The sequence below is a fragment of the Apodemus sylvaticus genome, chromosome 3 (genome assembly GCF_947179515.1).
Source record: "Apodemus sylvaticus chromosome 3, mApoSyl1.1, whole genome shotgun sequence".
NCBI classification, from domain to species: Eukaryota; Metazoa; Chordata; class Mammalia; order Rodentia; family Muridae; genus Apodemus; species Apodemus sylvaticus.
In genome coordinates this window covers 115137433-115164998 of record NC_067474.1, presented here as the reverse complement: position 1 = coordinate 115164998, position 27566 = coordinate 115137433, and the positions used below count along the sequence as shown (strand labels likewise).

The window sequence follows — 27566 nt, the reverse complement described above, 5'->3', positions numbered from 1 at the left end:
TCAAGAGGGTCTGTTGCTACTCCAGAGGACCAGTTTCTGTTCCCAAGAAGAAATCACTGCAAAGCTCATAATCTCTTAGAATTCCCATTGGGGGCAGGGATCTGACGCCCTCTCCGGTCTCTCAGGATACTGTGTTCATGTGCTCCTCATCCCCCATGTACATGGAATATAAAATCTACAAAAAGAAAGCAAGGCAGACAGACAGAAAAGGTGCAGTGACTCTGGTCCTGACTCAGTTTTCATAGACACAGTTACCCTTATGTTCTCCTAAAATGCATGGACTTTTATGATCTATAATGGTTTATGCTTATTTTATCAATAGCACATTTTCCATTAAAAAATACAAATAAAATTAGACCAGTTCATTATTAAAGTTAGATTTACTAGAAAGAGCTCAACAATTTCCCACATTCTTCCTAAAAACATTTATTATAAGAAACAAATAATTCCCTTTCTCAATTAAAAGACGTAAAACGTAGGGCTGGGGAGAAGGCTCAGTGGTGAAGAGCACATGGTGGTCTGACCAAGCCTAAGGATTCACTTCCCAGCAGCCACATTAGGTGACTCAGTCCCCTGAAACCACAGCTTCAGAGGATCTGGTGCTCTCTTTTGTCCTCTGCAGACATCCACATCTACATAAACAAAATTAACATAAATCTTTTTAAAAGTTTTCATTATAAATCATAAGAGCAGTTTCACTTAATATTGGTTTGGGCTGAGAACTGACAGAGAAATCTATCAAGAAAACCATACCTGACACGCTCCTGTGGCTTTTCAGCTAACACCAGGCTGCCCACTCTTTCTGCAATGAGAAAAGAGGAAAGAATTCTGGTGACTTGGAGTCTGAATAGGTGTTGCTCTGTGTTTTCTTCCAGAACCTCAATAAAATCCTAGCAAAGGGATAAAATTATAGAGCAAAATATCAAGGAAGTCAAAGAAAGAAAATCAGGATGGAAAGCAGAGGTCAAAGGGCAACTGTCCTGGTAGGTCCTAGAAGTCTGAAACCTAAGTGCAGAGAGAGAAAAGGTCAATAGTCAGTGGAGCTGCACTCCAGAACTTGGGAAGAAACTCAGAAGCCAAGGGTGTCAGGTAACTCTCAGAGGAGAGACCAGAGGCAGAGCATGGACCTGCACTTAACCATCCTCACCCAGAGAACCACATGGATGGCCTGCCGGGAGAGGATGGAGGATGTCTGCATCGGGGAGACTCAGAGCTGAAGAGCACAGGAGTGTGGAGGACTGAAATCATGGAGACTCTTGACCGCCCTTGTCTGGCTCCTAGTCCATCCCCTATGCTGTAACCCTGGACTAGTTTTCATGGCCAGGTAGGTTCTCACTACAACCAAGCCATCAACAAGGTCCAGCTTGATGCAGAACTTCCACTCTTTTTAATAAGATTGGTCACTCTATTTCCATTACATGAATGGACAATTAAAGACCATCAGACATATTTGATCTCAGAGAAACTAACAATCTAAATAAACAAGTAATAAGAAAAACATAAATATATTTTCCTAAGAAGTCTCTCAGAATATACAATCATTACTATGCCAAGACATGAGTAATAGAGAAAAAATATGTTTTTAAAATCAGAGGATTAGACAGTAGGCCTACTTGTAGGCTTAGATTGTTCAAAACCTACTTTAATAGGGACTCTTAAACACCTCCCTTCTAGCCCACCACCCGCCACCAGAGGTAGTGAAAGGAAATGTTAATAGGACAAAAGGGGGATGAGGACTTGTTTAGAAATAGTTTTTTTTTTTTTCTTGATTTCAGTCCTTGTGGTCAGGATATCAGCAGTTTAGTTCACATGAATCAGCAGTGGTAGGTAGCTCCATCAACTTGCAAATACTGATCATCAATCATCATCAGCAGTTCCATCCTGAAGAAACCTGTAGGCATTGCTAATGGGCTTGAGTCCCCAGAAGTGGCAAGAAGCCACCAAAATATCAGAAGTTCTTTGGTGACTTTCTCTCTATGAAGTCACACCAAAAGATCAGGGAAGAAGGCAAGGTGAAGCAATGCCACAGCCAGTGAAAACGAGTCGGCAGAGCCCAACGAAGACCAGCAGCATGGCAAGGCGAACCAATGCCACGGTGTCATCCACCGTCTGTGGGGTTATACTTACACCCTTCCAAACATCACACATCGCCTTAAGCATCTGCTTCCTTGAAACACTACATACCCTTTTCCAGGCAGCTTCCAGAAAACACCATGGATCCTTTCTCAGCAAAACATCCTCCCACACATGTCTGTTTCAGCAAAAAATATCCTCTCAAAAGACAGTCTCCAGAAAAAAAAGCATAGGACACAACGGAGTCTCCAAAGAAACCAGAAACTTCCACTTCAAGGGCCAACATACAGAGAAGATCATGGAGAAAAGAGAAAGGGGAGACAGCATCAAACAAGCCACATAAAGAGAATTCCCTAGGACCAGAATGGTTCCAGTTTGATATTTCAATGACTTATTAAACATACAGTGAGAGAGAAAAAGATAAAATGTACCAATGAATGCTGGTAAGAAATCAGTGATCAGTGAATGAGGAGATTTTCTTTTTTTTAAATCCCCTGGAAAGAAAGTATAAAATACATGTGAAGGACTGGAAATCTGAGAGCATCGGTCAAGCAAAACAGCACTGGCAAGTGCAGGGTAATAGTCAGTTTTATTTCCTAAAGAGAATTGTTTATGAACTGGTTTGTCCAAACTGTGGCCGCAAGAGGATAGGACAGCTACACTTTTAGGCATGAGGTCATAAAAGACTCACCTCCTGTATAGTAGGAGGCTCTTGGGGGCTCTTTTTTCACTATAAAAATGACAACCCAAACCAGGAGGCAGATGGAGGGGCCATCACACACAGCTGGGACTGAAGCAAAGGAGGACAACAGGGGACATGGAAGGGTTGTCCAGGAGTGTGTGTGTGTGTGTGTGTGTGTGTTTGGGGTGGGGTGGGGCAGGAACAGATGCTGCTGCTCTCCTCCTGGTTGGATGGTAAAGACTCCCTTCTCTGAAGGAAAGAGAAAAAGATTTTCAAAAGAAAAAAATAAAACCCAAAACTACAGACTTTATCCCAATGAGAGAAACAGAGATAAAAGCTTCAGAAATTCCTGAAGGAAGTGAATGTTACTGGGAAAGATCAGTGGGGAAAAAGAGAGACATACCGTGACACAAGACAAGCAGAACGCAGGACAGCTGCATTGGCCTTGATCCCTGGTGGGTGAGGGGACTCAAACCCTAGAGAAGACAGGCAGGCCTACCTTCAAAACAAGCCATCAGTTCCCACAAACCTCAAGTCTAGTTGCAGATGTTGGCGAGACAGTGATTCCTCTGAGGAGGAGTCGGTGGAGGAGAGATTCCATTTTTGTCATGCAGCAGCTGGGTCCTTTTACTGTTAAGAACTGAGCTACCCTGATGGCCTGAGATTAGGGACCAACCACAGGTTAGAAAGGCTCTTAGTGGCCTGTCACAGTCCCTGGGTGAGGGAAGGCACAGAGGGGAAGTTGTGGAGAGCAGGAGGGCTGGACTGTGAAGGGTCAGAAAGAAAATGCATCAGGAGGCTCATTTAGGCTTGGGACTGGAGGAGGAAGAGAGATGGCCCTATCCCTGGTGTCCAGGAATACAGAGCATCAACTAACAACACCTGGAATTTGATGGCTTTGAGCCTAAGTCAGAAGTGGGTCAAATTCTGGAGCCACATAGTTATCATCCATTGATGCAGAGCCAGAGGATGCTGAAGGTCACAGCAGCTTTTCCTCAGCAGAGTGATCAATACTCAGAGAACCTTGAAAGCACAAAGGCAGGTCCTTTGTCTGGACACATCTGAGTGTTGTCATTACTTCCTACATTTCCAACATACCTGGAAGAGAGACACTCCCTTGGGTGCAGTGTCACCCAGAGCATAAGATCTGGGGAGTCTTGGGAAGCTGAAAGACTAACTGCTGTCTACCCCAAAGAATGCAAACTAGGCTGAGGGGCCTGATACTCAAAAGAAGAAAATGGCTTCCGTGGAGACAACTCTGCAACAGAGAACACCAAAGGGACACACAACTCACAAGGCCATCTGACCAGCCCTTGTTCAGAACTAGCAGGCTCCAGTGTTTCAGGACCCAGGAATCAACCAGCTACCCCCTCCCCTCAGCCTTGTTCCATTCTTTTTAGTGTGATTCCCTGTTTTACTTAACCATTTGTAAGGAGTTTAACTTGTATCGTTTATATTTTTAATGTTTTTGTTTCTTCCTTCATATACTTATCTAACTCTGCTTATTTTTCCACTACTGAGTACTTTTCCTCCATATTTTTCTTTCTTTTTTCTTTTTGTCCATTGTATTTCTTCTGTCCCCATCACCTACATTCAGTAGTACTTTGTCTTATTAACATTTTTCCTTAAATGCTGATGTTTTTATTATTATTCTCTTTTACATTTATCTAATTTTGTTTTTGATGACCATCATGGCATCAAATTTGGCAGCAGATAAGGCAGACATGGCACTGGAGCAGTAGCTGAAATTTACATGGTGATACAGCAACCATAGTGTGAGGGATGGGGAGAGAGAGAGAGAGAGAGAGAGAGAGAGAGAGAGAGAGAGAGAGAGAGAGAGAGAGAAACAAGAAGAAGAAGAAGAAGAAGAAGAAGAAGAAGAAGAAGAAGAAGAAGAAGAAGAAGAAGAAGAAGAAGAAGAAAGAAGAAGAAGAAGAAGAAGAAGAAGAAGAAGAGGAAGAAGAACAAGCACAAGAACAAGAAGAGAGAGGAGGAGGAGAAGAGAGGAGAGGAAAAGAGAAGAGAGGAGAGGAAAGGAGAGGAGAGGACAGGAAAGGAGAGGAGAAGACAGGAGAGGAGAAGACAGGAGAGGAGAGGAGAGGAGAGGAGAGGAGAGGAGAGGAGAGGAGAGGAGAGGAGAGGAGAGGAGAGGAGAGGAGAGGAGAGGAGAGGGAAGGCCTGACATGGGCTTTTGAAACCTCAAAGCCTAGTCCCAGTAACATACCTCCTCCAACAAAGTCATGCATGCTTCTTCCAACAGTTAAGAACCGCTAAGCCTTTCCAAACAGGTCTCACAACTAGGGTGCAAGCATTCACGCATATGAGCCTCCGAGGGCCATTCTCATTCAGATCACTGCATCCTATACAGTTTTCTTTTCTTTCCCTGTCTTTAATGCTCTTTACCATTCTCCAAGTTCTCTCTCCATGTGTTAAACTTCGCTTCTCACCAGTTTTCCCTTTCTCTTTTTCAAATTTCATTCATTTATTATTTCCACACTGAACTGATTTGTGACTTCATAGCATAAGCTATAGGAGCTTTATTTTGGGTTCTGTGGTCATTAGTGCATATTAGTGAATTGCAATTGACTTGGAGTGTTATGTTAGTTGCGTATTTCCTTGTTGAAAAAATACATGGCAAAATCCATTTAAGAAAGGAAGGGTTTGGTTTGGCTCAGAGTTTGAGAATATAGTTCACAGTGGCAAGGAAGGCATGACAGAAGAAGCTGGAGGCAGCAGGGCACGCACATGGCATGCACAGTCAGTGGGTGGAGAGTGCTGGTACTTAGTCCACTTTCTATTTTATTCAGTCCACCAGCTAGGGTAGTCAATTAACTTAATCTAGAAAATCTCTCATAGATATGCCTAGAAATTTATCTCTGAGGTAACTCTGGATCCTGTCAAGCTGACCACACACACATAAACACACACACACACACACATACACACATACCTCACATACACATACAGACACAGATGTGTATACATACACATACACAGGCACACATATACATATAAATACATCACCATAAGTGTATTTCCGTATGCTGTTTTTTGATGTTGCTGGCACAGAAGTTTATCTCTTCCTAGTTGGAGTGTTACTAAAGAGATTACATGTCTACTGTCAAAATCCAGAAGCAATTATTAACCAACAGATGCATATACTCTGACCCAGAAATGTAAGAGACTAAGAAAGGAAAGGTAACGTGGCTCCTACAAAAGTTCTTAACTCCTCAATTTCTAAAATGAAAGGTGCTGAAGTAAGAAAGATTTCAGAGAAAGATTTCAAAGGTTTTTGTTAAGGCATCTGCTTAGATCCAATGTGACTCCAACACCAGATCAAGAGAAAACAAAAACCACTACTGATACATGAGTGACATAGAACAGACTTGGAGGCTGAACTGTGACCCAGCGACAGACTGTTACAGAGATTTTAAGCTTGAAAACCACAAACATCTATGTTAAGTTACAGTTACATTTTTCTACCAGTCAGGATTTAGGAACAGGGGACTTTCTTAGGAACCCAATGTGGTACATTTATCTTGTTCTCATTGGTTGGTGAGGTGACTTGTGGTGGGGTAACTTGCCTAGCATTCATGTCTCAACTTGCCAACCAGGATGCCAGTTACCCACATACAGGTGTCTCTCTGCCAATCAAGATGCCAGTTACCCACATACAGGTGTCTCTCTGCCAATTAGGATGCCAGTTACCCACATACAGGTGTCTCTCTGCCAATCAGGGTGCCAGTTACCCACATACAGGTGTCTCTCTGCCAATCAGGATGCCAGTTACTCACATATAGGTGTCTCTCTATCAAGCAGGATGTCAGTTACCTAGGAAGGTCTTGGGAACTTAAACTTTATTCAACCCCTATTCTAATTGGAGCTTTACTCAAAATGGCTTCAGTTTGGTTCCTACTTACAGGTTTTGTGGTAAAATTGATCAATGACTTGAGAGACGATACAAACAAGCAGATGAATCAGTCCAGACCCAGAAAAGAAAATCAGCAACAGAGAATGAAGTGTCAAAATAAGGATACAGTCATTGAAAAAAAGTCAGCAACATGGAAGAAAATTTCAGCAAGGCAATTGAGATTTTTAAAAAGAGTTTTGAAAGTGAAACACTTAACAACTCAAATTAAAAGCCACAGTGGAAAACATAAATAGACCCAACTGAGCAGAAGAAAGGATATCAGGAAAGGTTGATAAAACACTGTGGTAGTAAGGAACGTATCAAATAGGGATGGGATAGCATGACTATGGCATTTATAGAGACAGACCAGGCCGGAGAGGTGCTCAGTAGGTAAAGGCACTTTTGCACAAGCTTGGTGACCAGGGTTTGATGCCCAGAGCCCACCTAAGGGTGGACAGAGAGATCCAACTCCATAAAGTTGTCCTCTCAGCTCCACATATGTTTGGTGGCACGTGCATGATGACAATGCATACCCCACAATAATAATAAGTTGAAATCAAGAAAAACAAAACTAAGAATACAAAGAATAAAAGAAAGTATAGAGATCATTTAAAAAAAAGATAACAGGAAATTTCCCAAAACTAGAGAAAGAAAAACACATTTTAACACAAGAAGCATTTAGAATCCTAAGTAGATATAACCAGAGAAGAACTTCATGATATATACTCAAGATGTCAAAAATAAAAGCAAAGGCACATCAACAACTGCAAGAGAGTGACACCACAGAGGCCAAGTATCAGATCTGTCGATGATATACTTCAATCCTAGACAGTAATTGTCTACCAAGACTGCTATATCTACCAATGCTATTTAAAAAAAAGTAATAGAGAAATTAATACATTTAAAGATAAGTAATAAAGCAGTTTCTGGTCACTAAGTCAGCACTGCTAAGGACATAGGAATTTCATACACAGAGGAATGAGAAAGGCATTCTTTATCATGAAAGGAGGAGAAAGAACACATTTGAGGAAGAGACTGATAGAATGAAGGAAAGATAGGAGGGAATCCATCATGTTCCACAGTAAGGCAACATATCCTTGATACTAATAAAAGAGAATCTAGAGAGCAATCAATAATCTAGCCAATCAGCAAAACAATAATTAAATTACAGAATTTAAGAAATCTCTATATAATAAAATGAAATGTAAATGGCTTCAGCTCACTAATGCAGACATATAGACTGATTGGATTTAAAAAGCTATATGCAAACTGCTATTGTCTCTAAGAAACACACTGTAGTGGAAGGTACCCACAGACTGAAAATCATAGAGTAAAACGTAATCTATCAAGTGAATGAAAACTAAAATTATTTTGTGTAGACATTTTGATGGTAGATATATTGACTTATACTGTATTGAGTCAGAAGAGATAAGGAATGGCATTAGATATTACTAAAGGAAACAATCCACCAAGAATATAAGACAATTGTAAATATATATGCACCAAGCAATATGAACTTTAATTTTTTAAAACAAACACCAATGAATATAAAGAATAGAGTAGTCCTGATATGATAATAATGGATATTTTCATTATTTCATTCATCTCTAGATTCATCCAAACTTAAAATCACCAATGAAATTCTAGAGTTAATCTATATCATTGAACAAATGGACTTAACAAATAGCTGCAGAATATTTCATCCAATGAAGACAGAATATCTTCTTTTTTTTTGGTCAGCTGCCTACTGTACTTTCTATATGTAAGTAGATCACATTCTAGTCTGCAAATTATGCTTTACCAAATACAAAAACAGTCAAATAATTTCATATATTATTAAATTATAGTGCAATAAAAGTAGAACTCAATAGCAAGAAAAACTAAATAGAGACTGAACAATACACTCCCTGAAGAACCATTGAAGAAACAACCCATCCTAATACAGAAGCATCAGATGGAGAGAAACCATAAAGATTAGGGCAGAAGTTAATGAAATGGGGACTAAAAGAATAATGCATAGAATTAATCAAAGAGTTAGTTCTTTGAAAAATAAATACAAGATGGACAGATCCCTAGCCAAATAACCAAAATAAAGACAACATCCAAATCAATAAAATTAGAGGTATAAAAAGGGTTAATACAAATTCCAATGAAAAATCAGAGAATTATTAAGGAGTACTTTGAAAATATACACTTTCAAAAACAATCTGGAAAATCTAGAGGAAATAGAAATTCTTACAAACATATGACTTACCAAAATTGAGTCAAGTAGATTTAAGCCACTTAAACAGACTACAGCAGTCCAGGGTCTGGGTAGTAGTCAACATAAGAACAATGTAAAGTAAGGAAAAGTCCAGGTCCAGACGAATTCACTGCCAGGTCTTAGCAAACTTTCAATGAAAGTTAATACCAATGCTGTTCAAACTGTTTCATGATGTAGAAAGGGAAGGAACACTACTAAGTTCATTCTACAAGGCTAGTTATGACCGTGATACCAAATTGATTGTAAGGATACATCAAAGAAAGAACAATACAGATCAATTTCCTAGATGAACATACATGTCAAAATTCTCAAATATTTGTTGCAAAAAACATTCGACAACATATTGTGAGATGTGAGGTCACTTCACACCATGATTGTCCTAGTTAGTTTTGACTGTCAACTTGACCCAGCCTAGAGTCACCTAAAAGAAGAAGCCTCGATTGAGACATTGCCGGTATCGCATGGTCGTGGGTACATCTGTGGAGGACTGTCTTATTACCAGTGTGTGTGGTGCCATTCCCTCGAGTAAGCCAACAAGCACCATGGTTTTTGCTTCAGGCTCCTGGTTGACTTCCTGCTCTGCTTTCCCTCAAGGACCATGGACTGAGACCTGAAAGTGTAAGCCACATAAATCCTTCCCTGCACTATGCAAAGGACATAGTCCATAAGACAAGTCAGCAACGTACAGATTGGGAACAGATCTTCACTAACCCTATATCTGATAGAGGGCTAATGTACAAAATATATAAAAGAACTCAAGAAGTGAGATGCCAGACAACTCAATTAACAAATGGGGTACAGAGCTAAACAGAGAATTCTTTTTTTAAAAAGGTTTACTTATTTATTATATGTAAGTACACTGTAGCTGTCCTTAGACACCCCAGAAGACAGCATTAGATTTCATTACAGATGGTTGTGAGCCACCATGTGGTTGCTGGGAGTTGAACTCAGGACCTTTAGAAGAGTAGGCAGTGCCCTTAACCTCTGAACCATCTCTCCAGCCCTAAACAGAGAATTCTTAACAGAGGAATCTGGAGTGGCTGAGAAGCACTTAAAGAAATCTTTAAAGTCCTTGTCATCAGGGAAATGCAAATCAAAACAATCCTGAGATAGTATCTTAGACCCATCAGGATGGCCAAACTCAAGCAATAATACCACATGCTGGCAAGGATGCAGAGAAAGGGAAACATGCCTCCCCTGCTGGTGGGAGTACAAACTTGTATAGCCAGTTTGGAAATCAGTTTGGCAATTTTTCAGAAAATTGGAAATAGTTCTACCTGAAGACCCAGCTATACATCTCCTGGTCATATACCCAAAAGCTGCTCCACTGTACCACAAGTATACATGCTCTATGTTCATAGCAGCTTTATTCATAATAGCCAGAAACTGAAAACAACCCATATGTCCCTTAATCAAAGAATGGATCCAGAAGATGCGGGTTATTTACACAATGGAATATCATTCAGCTATTAAAACCAAGGTCATCATGAATTTTGCAGGCAAACTATAAAATATCCTGAGTGAGGTAACCCAGACCCTAAAAGACATGCATGGTATGTACTCACTGGTAAGTGCATATTAGCCATAAAGTGCAGGATACCCTTGCTGCACCCAAAGAAGCTAAACAAGAAGGTAGGCTCAAGGAAGGAAGCTTGAATGTTAATTAGAAGGGGGAATAAAATACTCATAGAAGACAGAGGGGGGGAGGGAACTGGATGGGAGAGGGGATGGGGAGCAGAATGGGGAGGCAGGATCAGGTATAGAGAGAGACAGGAGAGAGGGCCAGAGGGTCAGGAGAATGAATATAAACCTGTAGCTGCCTGATGTGTGTGTGTGTGTGTGAGTGTGTGTGTGTGTGTGTGTGTGTGTGTGTGTGTGTGTGTTTGTGTGTGTGTGTGTTGGGGAGGGGTAGGGGGAATCTTTTGGATGTACCAAGAGACCTAGAATGGAGGAGGCTCCCAGGAGTCAATGTGAGTGACCTACAGGAAGACACTTAGCAGTGGGGATATGAAATCTGAAGAGGCCACCTCTTGTAGTCAGGAACAATCTCCAGTGGAGGTATAATGACACCAACCTACTCACAAAACTTTCAACCTAAAATTTATCCTGTCAAAAAGAAATGCAGGGACAAAGATGGAGCAGAGACTAAAGGAATGGCCAACCTATAACAGGCCCAACTTGAGACCCATCCCATGGGCAAGCACCAATCCCTGACACTATTACTAATACTCTGTTATGTTGTAGACAGAAGCCCAGCATGGCTGTCCTCTGAGAGGCTCCACCCATCATCTGACTGAAACAGACTTAGAGGCTCACAGCCAAACATAGAATGGAGCTTGGGGATTCTTACGAAAGAGTTGGGGAAAGCATTGAAGGCCCTGAAGAGGGTAGGAACTCCACAGGAAGACCAACAGAGTCAACTAACCTGGACTGTTGAGGGCTTTCAGAGACTGAGCCAGCAACCAAAGGTCATACATGGGCTGGATCTAGGCCTCTGCTCATATGTAGCAGATGTGCAGCTCAGTCTCCATGTGGGTCTCCCACAACTGGAGTGGGAGCTGACCCTAAAGCTGTTGCCTGTGTGAAATCCATTCCCCAATTGGACTGCCTTGTCTGGCATCAGTGGGAGGGGAGTGTACCTAACTCTGAAGAGACTTGATGAAACATGATGGGAGGCAGCCACCCTCCTCTCAGAGGAGAAGGGGATGGGAGATGGGGTGGGGAGGGCCTCTGAGAGGAGGGTACTGGGAGGGGGCAGTGATCAGGATATAAAATAAACAAACTAGTGGAGAAGAGAGCGAGAGAGAGAGAAAGAGAGAGAGGAGGAGGAAGAAAGAGAGAGAAAGGGAGGGAGGAAGGGGGAGGGAGGGAGGAAGAAAGAGAGAGACAGAGAGACAGAGAAGAGCTAGGCTCACTGAGTGTTGCGAGTGTTGCTGCCTCCAGGGGGCAGCACTCACAGAAGACTTGCTACAGGCTTGGAAGGTCCTGAAGGACTCTACTCAAAACCGAATTCTATTTGTCTGAAGCTAAAAGAAAAGAAACTGGGGAAGACCCTTGAGGACATCGGTACAGGGGGAAAGTTCCTGAACAGAACACAAATAGCGTATGCTCTAAGATCAAGAATTGACAAATGGGACCTCATAAAATTACAAAGTTCTGTAAAGCAAAGGACACCATCAAGAGGACAAATCGGCAACCAACAAATTGGGAAAAGATCTTCACCAACCCTACATCATATAGAGGGCTTATATCCAATATATAGAAGAACTCAAGAAGTTAGACCCCAGAAAACCAAATAACCCTATTAAAAAATGGGGTACAGAGTTAAACAAAGAATTCTCACCTAAAGAACTTTGGATGGCAGAGAAACATCTTAAAAAATGCTCAGCTTCACTAGTCATTAGGGAAATGCAAATCAAAACAACCCTGAGATTTCACCTTACACCAGTCAGAATGGCTAAGATTAAAAACTCAGGAGACAGCAGGTGTTGGTGAGGATGTGGAGAAAGAGGAACACTCCTCCACTGCTGGTGGGGTTGCAAATTGGTACAACCACTCTGGAAATCAGTTTGGCAGTTCCTCAGAAAACTGGGCATGTCATTTCCGAAAGATCCTGTTATACCACTCCTGGGCATATACCCAGAGGATTCCCCAGCATGTAATAAGGATATATGCTCCACTATTTTCAGAGCAGCCCTATTTGTTATAGCCAGAAGCTGGAAAGAACCCAGGTATCCCTCAACAGAAGAATGGATGCAAAAAATGTGGTATATATACACAATGGAGTACTATTTAGCCATTAGAAACAATCAATTCATGAAATTTTTAGCCAAATGGATGGAGCTGGAGAACATTATACTAAATGAGGTAACCCAGTCTCAAAAGATCAATCATGGTATGCACTCACTAATAAGTGGATATTAGCCTGGAAAACTGGAATACCCAAAACATAATCCACACATCAAATGAGGTACAAGAAGAACGGAGGAGTGGCCCCTGGTTCTGGAAAGACTCAGTGCAGCAGTATAGGGCAAAACCAGAAGAGGGAAGTGGGAAGGGGTGGGTGGGAGAACAGGGGGAGGGAAGGGGGCTTATGTGACTTTTGGGGAGTGGGGGACCAGAAAAGGGGAAATCATTTGAAGTGTAAATAAAAAATATATCGAATCAAAACAAAACAAAACAAAACAAAACAAAACAAAACCGAATTCTATTTGTCTTTCAAAGCTGTAAATATGTTTCTTTGATGAAAATATAAACCCAACATTTCAGTTAAAACAACTAATAACTTAGACACTTTGCTGAAAAGTTCCTGGCCTACCTGTGATGCTCAAAGACAAAAAGTGGCAAGGAAACTGTGCAGCGCGCGGGGCCTCAGCGATGCACACCAGGTCCGCTGCAGTCCTGCCTCCCCACACTCTGCAGCAGGACAGGATGCTTATTGCATATTCCTACTATACATTGAACAGAATGTATTTGAATATATTTGAATATGTACCAAGAGGAGGGGGTGGCAGGGAATTTACTCACTCCGTTTTAGACAGGGTACTTATATGTGGACTTGTGTGAAAAACTATGTCCAGCAGGGATTAATTTCAAAACCAAAAGATCAAAGAGCAAGCGGAAGGATTATTGAGCTTCCACTTCCACACTGCAGTGGATCACTGAAGGAAGTCGATCACTGAAGGAAGTCGATCACTGAAGGAAGTCGGGACAGGAACTCAAACGGGAGGCTCCGGGAGGCAGGAGCTGATGCAGGGGTCATGGAGGGGCGCTGCTTGCTGGCTTGCTCAGCCTGCTTTCTTTTTTCTTTTTCTTTCTTTCTTTTTTTTTTTTTCAAGACAGGGTTTCTCTGTGTAGTCCTGGCTGTCCTGGAACTCACTCTGTAGACCAGGCTGGCCTCAAACTCAGAAATCCGCCTGCCTCTGCCTCCCAAGTGCTGGAATTAAAGATGTGCGCCACCACTGCCCAGCTCAGCCTGCTTTCTTATAGAACCCAGAACTACCAGCCATGAAGTGGAAACACCAAAGATAGGCTGAGCCCTCGGCCCAAGGATCACTAATTAAGAATGCCTTACAGCCAGATCTTATGGAGGCATTTTCTCAGATGAGGATCCCTCCTTTCAGATGACTTTAGTTTATGTGTCAAGCTGACATAAGATGAACCGGCACACATATATAAAAAAGGATGACAATGCCCCTGACTTTCATGATTCCCTCTATTCAGATGTTAATTCATCTGCCAGTTATATATGCTAGTTTACTGAGTCATCCACCAGCTTATTATATTATAGTTTGTTCAGAGTAGCATCTGAAATTTATAATGATCTTCCTTTATCAAAAAATACAAAAACAATCACTATATCAGAGTTAGTTACTATTTACTCAGTTTTTCTATTTTTATGCTCAAGCTTTTCCTTAGACCATGGATTTAAAAAAAAAATTATATAAACCTTATGTTTCAGATGTCAAAGTGAGCATGATACTCTGAAGATAAACATCGTTTTGATCATCTGAGCACTCAGAGACCAAACTACACAAGGATGACTTGATAAACAGCAAAGGTCACAGAGCCAAAATGAAATCTCGTCACGACAAGCTAGAAGGCCAACTGCTGCTACACATTGGCTCTTTCCAGACCTTTCTTTCCCCAAAATTTCATAGCTAAGGAGTGTAATTTGGAAGGTTTTTGAATGGCTTCCTATCCAGTTTCTGCCTTAATCAGGAAACAAGGCTCTTTGCTAATGATCGAAAATGTCCATTTAGTGCTACTAAATCAACACTGGTGGTTATACAAGAACATGGTTTTGATGCTCCTCATTCTCGGCTATTTAGGACTTGTGGGATGCTGCCTACCATTAAGGATGCAACTTCAGCAGCATTTGCTTGACCAGCTCTAGGGATGGTCAGCTACTGATAGATAATTGTCCAAAGTAGCACACTGCAAGTAACAGAGGTCACTAGGCACAATTCTTTCAGGATAGTACCAGGCAGCTGGAAGGGTGCTGGCACTCTAGATAAGGGAGACCGGTTACAAGGACAGGAACCTACTAGGTCATGAAAAGTCACTGTGTCACTAGCCAACAGGCTTGAGCTCAGAGTTTGGGTCACTGTGTAGGCTGGACAAACACCGAAGTTATTTTGGGAGCGTCTGGAGAATGAGCAACATTTGCATATCTACATATCACAGGCCAGTCTGGGGCTTAAGCTAAACTAATTCCAGACACTGATGGTTGAGAAAAACATCTCCAATGTAGTCAAGATATAGTCTGGTACAGAGTAGGGCCAAACCTGTAAATATTGGGCTTGAGTGGCTTCTGTCTATGGGTCTAGGGCAGGTTGATTGACTATGAGCATCAGGACCACAGTTTTCTGGAGCCACACACAGAAGAAATCTTTCTTTTTCAGGACATCACTTCAAATGTCACCTCCACCTTTGAGCTTGCATTAGCTAAGCAGAGTTTTAGCCATAGGAAATGTCATGGTCCATGTGCAGCACACAGGCATCTCAAAATTGGGCTTTCCACCAGGAGAGGGTAAAACTCTGAACACTCCTTTGGTAGAAGCACAAGTCCTACTGTTGGTTTATATTAAGCAAATGGTTCCCCCAGGAACCCCCTTCATTGAATTGAATTTGGCTATCACATTGGCCTTCCATTTTACACATGTACATTTTTATGATGAGTTGACCCTAAGCAAGTGATGGTGTTCACTCCTTTAAACTTGGAAGCAGGAGAGACTGGGAAGGCCTGCGTGGGTTCTCTGGCGCTGTGTGCGCTTCCACTAGTCTCTCCATCCTTGGATTCCTCCCCAAGGGAGAAGTGATAAAGACAAGATGACTAAACGCCTCGCAAACACTAAGTAAACTATGAAGTAAGATCTGGATCTGAGTTTGTGACAATGTTTGCCTTTTCTTTCACTCATTCCGCTACTATACTGGACACTGTGGACACAGTTCTGAGCTAAAGTTAATGCCTCCAGAGACGGTAAAATGAGCTGCCTCATGCTTTGCATGTATTGACCCAGATTGTATTGTCTAAAATATGACAATAATTCTTCCTATGACTTTCCTGTATCTCTTTAGAATATTTTAAATGTATAATATAAAAGTGAGGATTTTTACGATCTTTCCAGGACCCTTTATAAGTGTTAACAAGCAGTTCACTCTGGATGTAGTATTCACACAGCACCACAAAGACACGCTTCTGTCTAACAGAGAGCTGAGCAAGCTTCCTGCCACTTCCTCCTTCTGGTGTAGAGACGCAGCTGCTGCCTCCCATCAGCACACCCTTCTCCTACCAACCTCAGAAGGTCATTCCTTTCATGTGCTCCTAGACTTACTCCCAGCCAAGACAGCAAGTCAGTCGATGCGCACCAACTGGCTTTGATTTCTACACTTTCCACTAACACATGCATATAAAACAGTGACATCTAGTGAAAACCTATTTGGTGCATTGCTTGTTTGTCAGATGTTGGGTGACTGGACTGGCTTTTCTGAATGGTGTGTTGGTAGTTGGACAACTGTAAAGATATTGACTACCCATGAAGAACAGGGGAGACTGACTTCAGGGTCAGGGTGATCCCCAGTCTCAATTGTCAGCCTGATGAGATCTAGAGTCACTAGGAGATGGGCCTCAGGTTAACCAAGGTGGAGAGAGACTCACTCAGGTATTGCTGGAGCCTTCTTCCTGTAGCGTAAACTAGAGAAAGCAAACTGAGCTCCGGCAGTCATGGCTCTCTGTCCCTTGACTGTGGCTGGTGATAACCTCAACTGTGAGTCAAGATAAACCCTTTTTTAACTTGCTTTTGTCAGAGTACTTTGTTACAGCAATAGGAACAATATATTATACATAAATTTGATACTGATAAGTGGGGCCATTGCTGTGAGAATCCTGACCACATTGCTCTTAGGTCTTTGGAAATGGTTTGAGGGAGAAACATGAGGTTTGGCGTTTTGGTCCAGAAAAGCTCTTTGATGCTGCAAGCAGAGTTTAAATGAGCTATTCTGATGGCAACTTGAAAGACAAGAATGTCCAGAAACACATGGACACTGCAGGCCCAGCCCATGAAGTATCAAAAGGGAACAAGGACTCCATTGGGAACTGGGATGGGCTATTCTTCTGATATTTTGGCCTAGATTGTGGATTCATTCTGCTGTGTCCTGAGAACTTGAGTGAAGTTGAATTTAAAGTTAATGGACTATTTGATGGGAAATTTCAACACAGGAGAGCATTTCTGCTAGTAATGAGAAAACAACTGTCTTGTTCAGAGATGGGAACCACTGGAAGCAGCTTGTGCGTTACTGGGACAGTGGGAAAGATGTCCCAAGGGTAAAACCTCACTCATCAGAGGCTGAGCCTTGTGAAGATCCAAATTCATTTGAAGGAAGAAGGCCTGAAGCAAAGGGGTTTCCTGATCAATGGGGCCCTAGCTTGAGAGATGCTACATTGAAGGAGTCTCAAAGTCCCGATCCATAGTTCCCGACAGTGTATAAGGAAAGAGAGCTTGGCAGGGTTGGAGTCCATGAGAACACTTGCCCTCAAGTGGGCATTAAAGGTGGAGCCTAAGTCACAAGGGAGATGCCAGGATGCTGGGGATGTTAGGACCATGGGATGTCTATAAAGGAAAGCTATCGGTATAGAATGAAGCTGGTGTGAGAGATTCTGTATATGCCACAGGCATCAGGATGAGAGGAGTCTGGGGGTACATAAAGCCCAGATCTGGCTTCTGAAGCCCAGGTGATAACAGTCACAAACTCCAGACAGTAAACATAGAAGTACAGTATTTGGTGTTTGTTCTACCAGATTTATGTATTACTTTGACTTGATCATTTCTTATGGCCCCTATTCTTCCCTTTTGGAATACGAATGCTTATTCCGCACCATTGCATATTAGAAGTATTAAACTTGTTTTTATTTTATCGGTGTTAATAGCTGAGAGGTTTTCTTGAGTCTCAGATGAAGTGAAAACTTTGGACTTTTAATTCAATGGAGTTGTTAGTGACCATGGGGATTTTTGAAGGTGGATTGTATTTTGTTTTATGAGATAAAAGGTTAGGGACAAGTGGTGAAAGGTACTGGTTTAAAGCATTGTTATTGAAGTCATATTAACAAGGGGTAGAGCTGTAGTGGTTAATCTCTAATGTCAATTTGAGATCTAAAATCACCTAGAAGATGGACATCTGGACATGCCTGTATGATATTCTCGGGGACAAAACCATCCACTGCGGGAGGTACCATGCTCTGGGGGTGGATCCTAGACTGCATACAAAGGAGAAAGCTGACTGAGCACCAGCGGTCAATGCTCTCTGCTTCTTGATGGTACAAGCAGCATGATCAGCGGCCTAGTGCTTCTGTCCCTATGACTTCCGCACCACAATGGACTGTAACTTACAATTATAATCTAGAATAAGCCTTTTCTTCCTTAAGTTGCATTTGTGAGATTATTTTTTCACAGAAATGGGGAAAGTAAGACAGCCAATGTTCTTGGGGTTTTGTTGTTTTTGCTGTCGTTTGTTTTTTGTTTTTATTTGAGTCTTGAGTCAAGATCTTGTTGCACAGCTAAGACTAGGCTTGAACTCAGTATCTTTTGGTCATTGCTTCCCAAATACTGGAGTATGCCACCACACTTAGCTTTGATTTCAAGTTTATCCCACAGCAGGGCAAACTTGGAATCTATTGTATAGAGTCATTTAATGTAGGGAATTCTTTAAACCCATTCACTAGCATATGAATGTAACTTCGCGCATACAGAGTATTTCTTTGCAATGAGGGTGTACTAGGTTTTTGTAAAGGTTAAGTGCTATATACTCTTCACTCATCTTACAGATATGCTACTCTAGAAAATGTATCAGGATGGTATAGAATACTAGGTCCGGAGTGAATACTGCTGCCAAGAGTGAAGCTATGCTATTCCTCTGTGAGTGAATCAACTTCAAAAGTGCCAGGGGAAGAACTCTGAAAAAAAAAAAAAAAGAACACATTGCAGATATTGGAGGAGACTTATAATTAATACTACTTAATTTGAACTTGGCCATGATGGTACAAGCTTTGACAAGGCTTCTCAATGGACTGGCAAATGTGGAGTATTCGAAGGAACATGAGGGTGGAGCTGATAAAAATATGAGAGAAAAAGTATTCAAAGTGATCAAAGTTTGCTGTTTGGAGAGGCAATTGTACTAGTTTGCATGATTCTAGGAAGGGCAGGAGAGGTAAGAAAGAATCATGCCTCACTGCTTGCCTGTGGGAAAGCCCTCTGGGCTCTGCTGGCTGGAGACACAACCCAGGCAAACAAAGGTGGAAGCGGCCAGCAAGGAGCCGGACAAAGAGTGGAGGGTGCTGGCAGGGACCCAAGGATATCAATAACTAAGTAGAAGACTGGATCGCTTCCAGGGTCCTTCCCACAGGACTATTAGAAAGACTATCTGGGAAAGCAATGCCCAGGAAGAAAATGCTGAATATTTTGTTAAACAAGAGGAGAGGAGGCCAAGATCAGCAACATCTGGGGAACTACAAGAAGAGTCTGGGAAACATTCATTACAGATGTGAGAATTAAAGTTAGCTGCTGTGGGATAATGGATAGATGAAGTTTAATTGACAGCATCAGTCTCTACCACTTACATGACCATGGCATGTAAATTCACCGGGTTCAAGATCTTTGGTGATCTTGTGAAAAGGAACACAGTGCTCAGGCAAGATGGCTCCACGGGTAAAGTCTTTTGATACAAAAGGTGGAGGAGTAACTGAGGACCACACATGGGGTCACCATTTGGAGTCTACATTCACACACATACACTGATACACACACACACACACACACACACACACACACACACACACACCATGGCCTGATGACATTAGCTGAACTACAGTGGAAGGAGAGCTGACTTCTTCAAGTGTTTCTCTCATCTCTACACATGCACTGTGCCTGCCCACTCATGTAAACCACACACTAAAAATAAAAAAAATTAAAAAAAATAAAAGGATCACACTGATTGGCTTAACAAATAGCTATAGGAGAGACGATTTAATGTCATTTCATTACTGAAAATGGATGCAGGAAAAATTAAAATGTCCATTGCATGCCACTTATTTGCTCAATCATTTGTTGGCTTTAAATGTTTCGTGTGTAGATGCTAACTGCCAAGGAAAAGTATGGAAGCAATTCTTACTTGGTGATGCTGACGGCAAAAGTTCCTGAAGTACTATTTTATACGTAGACTCATCTTTAATCAACAGTTGGGCGGCTTCCAAGTTCACTGGATTTTTTAGGATAGGGTAAGAAAGCAACATCTAAAAGAAAATAGTAGCAAACAATTTTAAAATAAAATTTTCTTGGTATAACAAGACAAACCAATGCGCACAAACTCAACAAACATAGCAAGTGCCTACTATGTATAGCCCTGGAGATGGGTATAGCAATGATTTGAACACAGGCCAGCTGGGTGGTGGTGGCACATGTCTTTATTCACAGCGGTTGGGAGGCAAAGGCAGGCAGATCTCTGAGTTCAAAGCCAGCCTACAGAGTGTCTACAGCCTACAGAATGACTTCCAGGACAGCTAGAGTAACACAGAGAAACTCTGTCTTGAAAAAACAAACATCCATTTGTCTAAGAATTTCATGAATTCATTGTTTCTAATGGCTGAATAGTACTTCATTGTGTATACCACATTTTCTATATCCATTCCTCTGTTGAGAGACATCTGGGTTCTTTCCAGCTTCTGGCTATTATAAATAGGGCTGCTATGAACATAGTAAAGCATGTATCCTTATTACATGCTGGGAAATCCTCTGAGTATATGCCCAGGAGTGGTATAGTGGGGTCCTCTGGAAGTATCATTCCCAGTTTCCTGAGGAACCGCCAGACTGACTTCCAGAGTGAAGTCAGTCTATCATACCAGCTTGCAACCCCACTAGCAGTGGAGGAGTGTTCCTCTTTCTCCACATCCTCGCCAGCACCTGTTTCTAAGTGAGGTAACCCAGTCTCAAAAGAACACTCATGATATGCACTCACTGATAAACGGATATTAGCTTAGAAGCTTGGAATACCCAAGACACAATTCACGTATCAAATGATGCCCAAGAAGGAAGGAAGGAGTGGCTGCAGTTCCTGGAAAGGCTCGGTGCAGCAGTATAGGGGAATACCAGGACAGGGAAGTGGGAAGGGGAGGATTGGGGAACGGGGAGGGAAGAGGGCTTATGGGACTTTCAGGGAGAGGGACCCAGGAAAAGGAAAATCACTTGAAATGTAAATAAAGAATATATCGAATAAAAAAGGAAAAAAAACAGTAATTAAGCAAAAAAAGAAAGATGTATTCTATAACTTTGTAGTTTTTGTAAGAAACTTGTGATTTGCTCATAAAGAATTTTCTGTATTAGCAACTATGACATCTGAATGACATTTATGTTTTTCATGTTATATTTGTGATTTTAAAATAAAACTTAACAATAGACAAAAAAAGAAAAAACAAACACCCAACAAAAAAAAAAAAACAACAACAAAAGAAACAACAAATATCCTCAGGAAAATAACTCTACCTTGGTTTTATGCTGTGTATTCATGAAACACTGGGATCCAAGCAAGATATTTTTCCTATAACATTTATTTCTATCACATAAATTTAAAGAGGATTTTTATGTAAACCATTGGAGAAGAGTAAAAAAAACTCCCATTACATACTAACAGGAGACCACATTAGATCATGGCTAAACACACTTGAACTGGAGCTTACACACATGTCTATACCCATTTTAGGTCATTAATTGATTAATTTACTATCAATAGTAATTTTCTATGATTGTTGTCAGTTCCACAGATTATCATCTTAGAAGACACACTCTTATTGTCTCTGTATGTTGAGGTGGGAAATCTAGGACGATGGACTAGTTCCCAGCTTTGACAAGGTCAGAAGCCGAGCGCCATGGGGCTGGGCTCCTGTGAGAAGACTGTGGATGAAGCGCCTTCCACGTTCTTCCAGGCATGAGGTTGCCTGAGTTTAGTTCCTTGTGCTGTAGGATTCAGGAGCTCATTACGGTTCAGCCTGTTAGCTGCGTGCCACCCTCTGCCCCTACAGAGGTGTCTTCAGTCCTTGTGTTTGACATTCAGCAACTTGGGGCCAGCCACGGTATGAGAGGACCTGACTGAGCTTGAAATTTGACTTCTCCTTCGGTCACTTCTTTCATCTGTTTTTACTTTTCTACCTTCTAATGCTACGAGACCATGCACACTTTGCACAGTGTAAACTAGCCTTCTTCCCTTGAGGTTATCTGACTGATAACCAAAAATCTATTTGTATGCCATTCACAGCAGCACATAGGTTAGGATCTTAGGGGAACCTCATGAAAATTCCGCGTCCTGCAGAACCCGTGAAGCTGGGCCAAACAGAGGACTGGGGTGACCAGAAATGTTCTGCTGGTCCATGCTTTGTTTATTGACAACCTCAATTTTTTTTTGCTTTACCCTAAACTGCAAATATATATTTAATAATTTAATATTTTGCACATTGCATGTAATAGTATGCAGGCTACTAAAATACAGTTAAAATAATGTCTTCTCTCATTCCTTCTTGTTTCATTTGTTTTTTTCAGTCAACTTGACCCAAAGTGGAACCACCTGGGAAGAGGGAGGGAACCTCAGTTGAGGAACTGCCTCCATGAGGATGCTGCTATAATACTGAAATGTAGATGCAGGGCAAAAATGAACAAGCGAGGCTTAAACGTTATGGAAACAGTTAGGTAGCAAGCAAAGATGGTTCAGTGGGTAAGGGTGCTTGTTCGCCAGCCCGGCTACCGAAGTGCAGTCCCTAGAACCCACATTGTGGAAGGAGCACTGACTCCCACAAGTTGTCCTCTGACCTCCCCATGTGGTTCACGGCCTGCCACCCCCTAAAGAGAGACAAATGTAAGAAAGTTAAAAGTGAAAATTATGAAAATGTCATGTGTGGTGGCACACACACACTCTTTAGGAGAAGGAAGCAGGCGATGGTGAACTGGAGGCCATCGTGAAACAAACAAACAAACAAACAAACAAACAAACAAACAAAAGCAATAGGGCATCAGAGATGGTTCCTGGGTAAAGGTGCTTTGCTGCCTAGCTACACTACGTGAGTTTGATCCCCAGGCTCACATGGTGAAAGGAAAGAAACTTTTCCAGCAAGTGGTCTTTTGACCTCCACATGCACACTGTAGCACATACACACAGTAAGCAATAAATGATGCACACAGAAAACCATAGCAAAAAAAAAAAAACCCCAAATTATGGAAATTATAGCAGACTTTCACTAATGAAAGTAATCATTTGATATACTTCAAAACCGATAAGAATTCTGTTATTATTGACCTAACGAGAGCGTGTGTTTGGTTTCATTGTTCATCAGCTTTGATATGAATTTACAAGAGAGAGCAGCTAGCACTCTAGGGACACAGAAGAAAGCTGCATGTGTTAAGGTGTAGCCAGTGGCTCACCTAGGAGGCAGGGGAGGCTAGAGAATTACGAAATACTCATGAGGAACCGTGTTCAGTGTTAGAAGCTTAAATAAAGTCGGACTGAGTCTCCACAATTGAAAACATCATGAGGCTCCCCCGCTTTTTATAAAACATGTATCCTTTAATTGTGAAGGGCTTTAACTACCAATTTCAAAATAAGTCTGCAGCTAAAGATCCACTCTCTTGTTCCTGATAAAGAAATTTTGATTGACACATCTTGCTCTGATCCTTTGAGCATTTAAATACGGTCTGTACATGCTAACCCTTATGTGATGAGTAAGTGGGAGAATTAAATGTGGTAAAGCCTTAAGTTAGGCATGGAGGTGCATGTCTATAATTGCAGCCCCAGGATGGGGAGGCAGCAGAATCACGAGCTCAAAGCCAGCCTGGGACTACATAGTGAGACCCCCCTCCCCACCATATTAAAAAGAATCACATACCATTACAATAACTGTGTTCTTACCTGTAGATCGAGTAAGATGCTGTATACCGTATAACTTGTCTTCCACTTGTCAGGCTTGTCCAAAATGTCTATACTGGGCTTACCAGTATATGGGTCTACTGTATTAAAATAATGTATTAATATTATCTTTCAAAACTTATAACACATCATGATGACACATTGAGAAAAATAGTGCTTCTACTTTCCTTCCTTCCTTCTTTCCTTCCTTCCTTCCTTCCTTCCCTCCTTCCTTCCTTCCTTCCTTCCTTCCTTCCTTCCTTCCTTCCTTCCTTCCTTCCTTCGTTTCTTCCTTCCTATTTCTTACAATGATAAACAATGGATCAATATTCAGGATCTACCAGCTTTTGTGTTTAACTTATAGGCACCTGTGCAGTAATTTCATGCTATAAATTTCAAATTTAAGGTTTTGTTGAGGCTTGTGTATGTATGTATATGTGATTCGTGTGTGTGTGTGTGTGTGTGTGTGTGTGCCTATGGGTTTGCATGTCTGTGAATGCCCAGAAACCAGAGGAGGAGGCCAGGTATCCTGTCCTATCCATCTTCACCTTACTTCTCTGAGGAAGGGTCTCTGGTTGAGCCTGGTGGTCGGCTGGTGGTCAGCCAGCCTAGGTGGGCTTCTTGCCTGGAGCCGCCCCAGTGCTGGTGCTACATGCATGTATAACTGTGGACGGAGCTTTACAAGGGTGCTCAGGAGTCAAAGTCAGGTCCTGCTGCGTGCACAAGCCGTGTACCTACCCTCAAAACTACATTTTCATCTCGAAAATAATACTTGGGAGGAAAAAAGTACACACGAAAATATAAAGTAAAATATGAATGTTCCTGGCCTAATAATTCTACTCAAGTCACATCGATCTATAGACTTCCTTCTGTATAAGTACTCATAAGTGTTCATGTGTTTATCACATACAGTGATAGTTTTACATATTTTCAAGGTGTTTTTTCATTTAAAAAATTTGCAACATATTCCTAGACGTACTTATTTATTAAAGTTTACTTACATTCATTTATTGGTATGTTTTTATGTGTGTGCATGGCTAGAGATCAGAGGTCAGAGGATAACTTGTGGGAATTGGATGTCTACCCCTACCATGTGGGTTTTGGGGATTGTCAAGCTGGTCAGCAATACTGGGACTCCAGATATGTTTGTTTAAAAGAAATGTAAATACCTACTATGTGCCAAGCAATGAAGATTCTAGAGACACTACAGTGACCAAGAAGACCCCAGATTTTGTGGGTCTTCCTTTTTCTATTTAGGGGAAAGATGAAGTATGAAAGAAGTTTCACTTAATATTTTTCTATATAAAAAAAATCCTATGTTAACAGACAGTGTAGTTATAGTCTGTTCCCTGTATATATGGGTTCAGAATCCATGGATTCAATCTAGGATCAAAAATAGTTAAAAAAAAAACATTCATACTGACTTGTACAAGCTTTTTCTTGCCATTATTTTTTAAACAATATGGCATGCTAACCATAGACATAGCATTTTCATTATTAAGTAATTCAGAGATGATTTGAAGTGAATAGGAGAGGCTGAAATAGACTATGGGTTAAGTGTACTGGGAACAAACATCTTTCTATATAACATACTGTTGTGCTACTTTGTATAGACTATGAATAATCCATAAACCTGGAGTTGAAGCCCTTAGAGATATATGTAAGTTATAGCTGATTAGAAATTGTCAAATCACTTTTCTAACAGGCACCATTATGTCAAGGAATAATGTCTCCCCAAGCCTACTAAAATTGAGTTTTAATGTTTTTTAACATTTTGTAAACAGAAGTGATAAATCACAATGTTTTGAGTTTTAATTTGCATCTTTTTTTTCAGAATGTGATTGTTTTGTTGTGTTTCCTCTGTCTGGTGTTTTGTGGTAGATTTCATGCCACTTTCTGCTAGTTCACAAGCGTTTTCTTAATGTGGTATAGGTAGTATGTCTGTGTACCAAAAATGTTCCCCAAGTTTGCAGAATGCAGCGTTGTTATTTTTTGGTTTGTTTATAATGTGTATAGCTACAGAGGTTTTAGAAAAACGTTTATGTAATTTAAATGTCATGGTTTTCAGTAGTTGTGTGGAATGACTTCCATACAAACCCACAAAGAACTGCATTACATTGTCGCCTTTCTTAGAATTCAATTAAAAACAAAACGATGCTTCAGGAAATTGTTTCATGTCTAAATAACCCAGCATAGCAAGCTAACACATTTTTGTTCTCAAAGGTTAAGTTGGCTGGTGTATCATTTTTATAAAGTGAAAATTACATTCAACTAAAATAACAAATGATGCATGGTTCTGTGTATTATTCAGCTATTAAAAACGATCTTTTACACAATGCATACAAATGCAGGAAAGAGGCCAGGGAGACAGGCTCTGCACTTAAGAGCATTGCTGAGTCTGGTTCCCAGCACTCACACAGAGTGGCTCATAACTGCACATAACTCCAGATCCAGGGCATCCAAACCCCTCTTCTGGTCTCCACAGGCACCACACTATTGTGCACAACTACCCCCTTCACATACATACATAATTGAAAACAAAAAAATTAAATGCAGGCAAAAGACCAGGCCATTTGAAGTACAGCTAGATTCAAAATTACATCTTAACTAGGTAGAAAAATGTGTACATGGAAAAATGAGAATGGATTTAGTAAAATATTGAAAATTGGTTTTAGTAACTATTAGGATTCAAAGAGATTGTCAGTTTTTCTGCCTTTTAAGGTTTTCCCCAATGAGTATTCTTACTTTAATTTAAATTGCTAACAGGGAAAGAACATGGTTATTAAATACACACACACACACACATACACACACACACACACACACACACACACACACACACACACACACACACACACAAAGGATTGCATAGACAAAGCCAAAAAAGTCGAAGAAGGAAGAGTTTCACTTAGTCCTTACCATTTGGATGAAAAGGAATTGTTACAAATTTCACAACTGGAGGAACAAGGTTGTACTCTTGTGAAAAATCTAATGTCAGGTGGAAAACAAGTCCTGAAATACAGAAATGAATGATGCTATTGAACACTGGAGGTCTATGATTACCTATTCATAATTTTTCACATGTACATACATACATGTGTGTGTGTGTGTGTGTGTGTGTGTGTGTGTGTGTGTGTTTGTGTGTGTAAAACTAACTTGCCAGTTCTCACTTCCTACCACATGGCATCCAGGGATGGACCTCATATCATCAGGTTTGGCAGCAAGGGCTTTTGCTGAGCCATCTCACCAGATTTCCCTGTGATTTTCTTAAATTTCTACACAATGCATAGAGCAGTCTGTGTTGTGGACTAGACCCTTTACCGTCTAGCAGGACTAAGTTTCAGTCTCCCCACCACTCTGTCCGTTCACTCCCTATGTCTCTTTCACACTGCCTCCTCTCATAGTGGCAGACCTAAGCCTTCCCAGAATCTGCCTGTAGCACACATGTTGTTCTCCTTTTGAACTTGGCCAGTGCTGACACGTCAGCTTCCTTAGAATGCCTTCCCGACTTCTGCATGTGCTGTTCCTTCTCCTGTCTTTGTTCTTCTCTCCAAAACCCATTGCAATATCTCTAGTATTGTCATTGTTGCTTTATATGGTTGTCTCGCCCATGCCATTCAAAGGATCTCTTTTAAATAAATAGTTGGGATAACTCATGACTAAGTTTAGAGTGGACCATTTCCTTGAGGATTTGACTT

The 27566-nt window shown here is 41.2% G+C and overlaps 1 protein-coding gene across 1 annotated transcript in view; it reads right to left on the bottom strand.

Moving 5' to 3' along the window:
- The window catches only part of Ube2u (ubiquitin conjugating enzyme E2 U), a 61258-nt gene that overhangs the window by 31190 nt on the left and 2502 nt on the right, over positions 1–27566 (bottom strand). Inside the window, exons 3-6 of the mRNA XM_052175806.1 lie at positions 26788–26880; positions 23872–23969; positions 20095–20215; positions 754–802 (exon numbers count right to left, since the gene is read on the bottom strand). Coding sequence (XP_052031766.1) covers positions 754–802; positions 20095–20215; positions 23872–23969; positions 26788–26880 — 361 coding nt within the window. The remainder of the gene's footprint in view (positions 1–753; positions 803–20094; positions 20216–23871; positions 23970–26787; positions 26881–27566) is intronic.